The following is a 1,499-nucleotide window of genomic DNA, read 5'->3' on the forward strand; positions in this document are numbered from 1 at the left end:
TGTCCTATCGGTGATGCAAGTTTCAATAAGCATCCTTGCCTTGCATTAAACACAAAAAGTTTTCCGCCCTTTCGCCTGTGTTCAGTTAATTCACTTGATCGATCTCCGCTACGTCCGCCTCGGTCGATTCGCCACCCGTCGGTCGGTTTGCAAACCGCACGCCCAACTCCATCTCCTCCTCGCCTCTCGAGATGTCCCCAAAGAAGCTGGCAATGTACTTGCCCTCTGGCGCCTCCACGGCCTTGCATAGCTCTCCGTGCTTAGTGCCTCCAAACCGTTCCGACGTGCGCAGATTGGTCACAAACTGAATCGCGTGGATCTCCCGTCGGACCCGGAACAAATGCACCTTGCTGATACACTCGTCCTTCTTAAGCTCAAAGGCCTGCATCCCCGTTGTCGCCTTCTGATCCTCAGGCAGATAGCAGCCTTCTACCTTGACGACGACTCCGTCCGCCATTGCGATTCCCACGCTGAGCATCTGGAAGTTCGCTGCAACAGGCTCATGTCCCCATTTCTGCTTGGATCCCACTTTCCCTGTCGACTTGTACATGACCATCTTGGCGTCCTCGTCAAAGACAACGGAGCCGTCAATAGACACGACATCGTCGTCCTCGTTGTCCGAGTCAGTTTCCCCGATGGCGTCCTCATGAAACAGAATCTCGGGGGTCTTATCTTCCAGCAGCGCCGTGTGGATGCTGTCCCGCGGGTGTCTGTCCGCGTCCAACAGCGGCAGCCCGTCGTCATGCTTGTGCTCGTCGTGCTGCTTGTGCTCCTTCTTCGTGCTCGCCATGATAAAAGTGCTGCTCCCTTGTCAAATGTGGAAATGTGCCCAGCATGAAGCCGCCGTCTTCATCTCGTTGTGCGGATAAGAGCAGGGCATCTGTTTCAACTTCCACCCTGCCGGCGCTCTCTGGACCCATTTTTTTTGCGATTTGCCCCGCACAAAGACCCAATTTTTGCGTGGTACGAAAAGTGGAAAAGGTTTCCGACAAAATGATGCCTGAAGCCGAGGACAGTGCTCCGGTGCCGCAGGAGGAGCAGTTCACGGCGCTGTACATGGCCAAAGTGCTGGACAAGCTGCGCGAGAATGACAAAACACCGCAAGCTGCTGAGCTTGAGCTGCAGAATGGACGTGTATGTGCTATTTAGATTTTTTTCTTCTCGTCCCTTAAAATGCATAATTTAAACTGGTGGCTTCTACGGTAGAGGGAACAACACGCTTCCAATCAAGCGACCGTGGCTGAGCAGACCAAGCAAAACTTGCTGGATCGACTGGTGCAGGTGGAAGCGTTGGAGACTCTGCAGAAGGCTGCTGCGCTTAGGAAGGCGCAGGACGAGGCTGGCTACGAGCAGGAGAAGAACCAGCTGCAGTCGGCTGAGCGGGAGCGGGAAGATGTACTCCAGCTGCTTGACAGACTGGAAGACGAGGTAGAACAACAGAAGCACGAGGTGGCGGAGCACGAACGCTCGAGAGAGGAGCACGAGAGCGAACTGGCGCA

General features: G+C 54.8%; 1 protein-coding gene across 1 annotated transcript; it reads right to left on the reverse strand.

The window, feature by feature from the left end:
* Window positions 1-85: 85 nt before the first annotated feature.
* PITG_19989 (uncharacterized protein) lies at window positions 86-1,145 on the reverse strand (the record flags this gene model as incomplete). Its single annotated transcript, XM_002895668.1, has 1 exon — window positions 86-1,145. One exon carries the CDS (start codon window positions 788-790, stop codon window positions 86-88), a length of 705 nt encoding a protein of 234 aa, XP_002895714.1.
* Between the last annotated feature and the right edge of the window lie 354 nt (window positions 1,146-1,499).

The sequence above is a fragment of the Phytophthora infestans genome, genomic scaffold (assembly GCF_000142945.1).
Source record: "Phytophthora infestans T30-4 supercont1.141 genomic scaffold, whole genome shotgun sequence".
Lineage (NCBI taxonomy): Eukaryota > Oomycota > Peronosporomycetes > Peronosporales > Peronosporaceae > Phytophthora > Phytophthora infestans.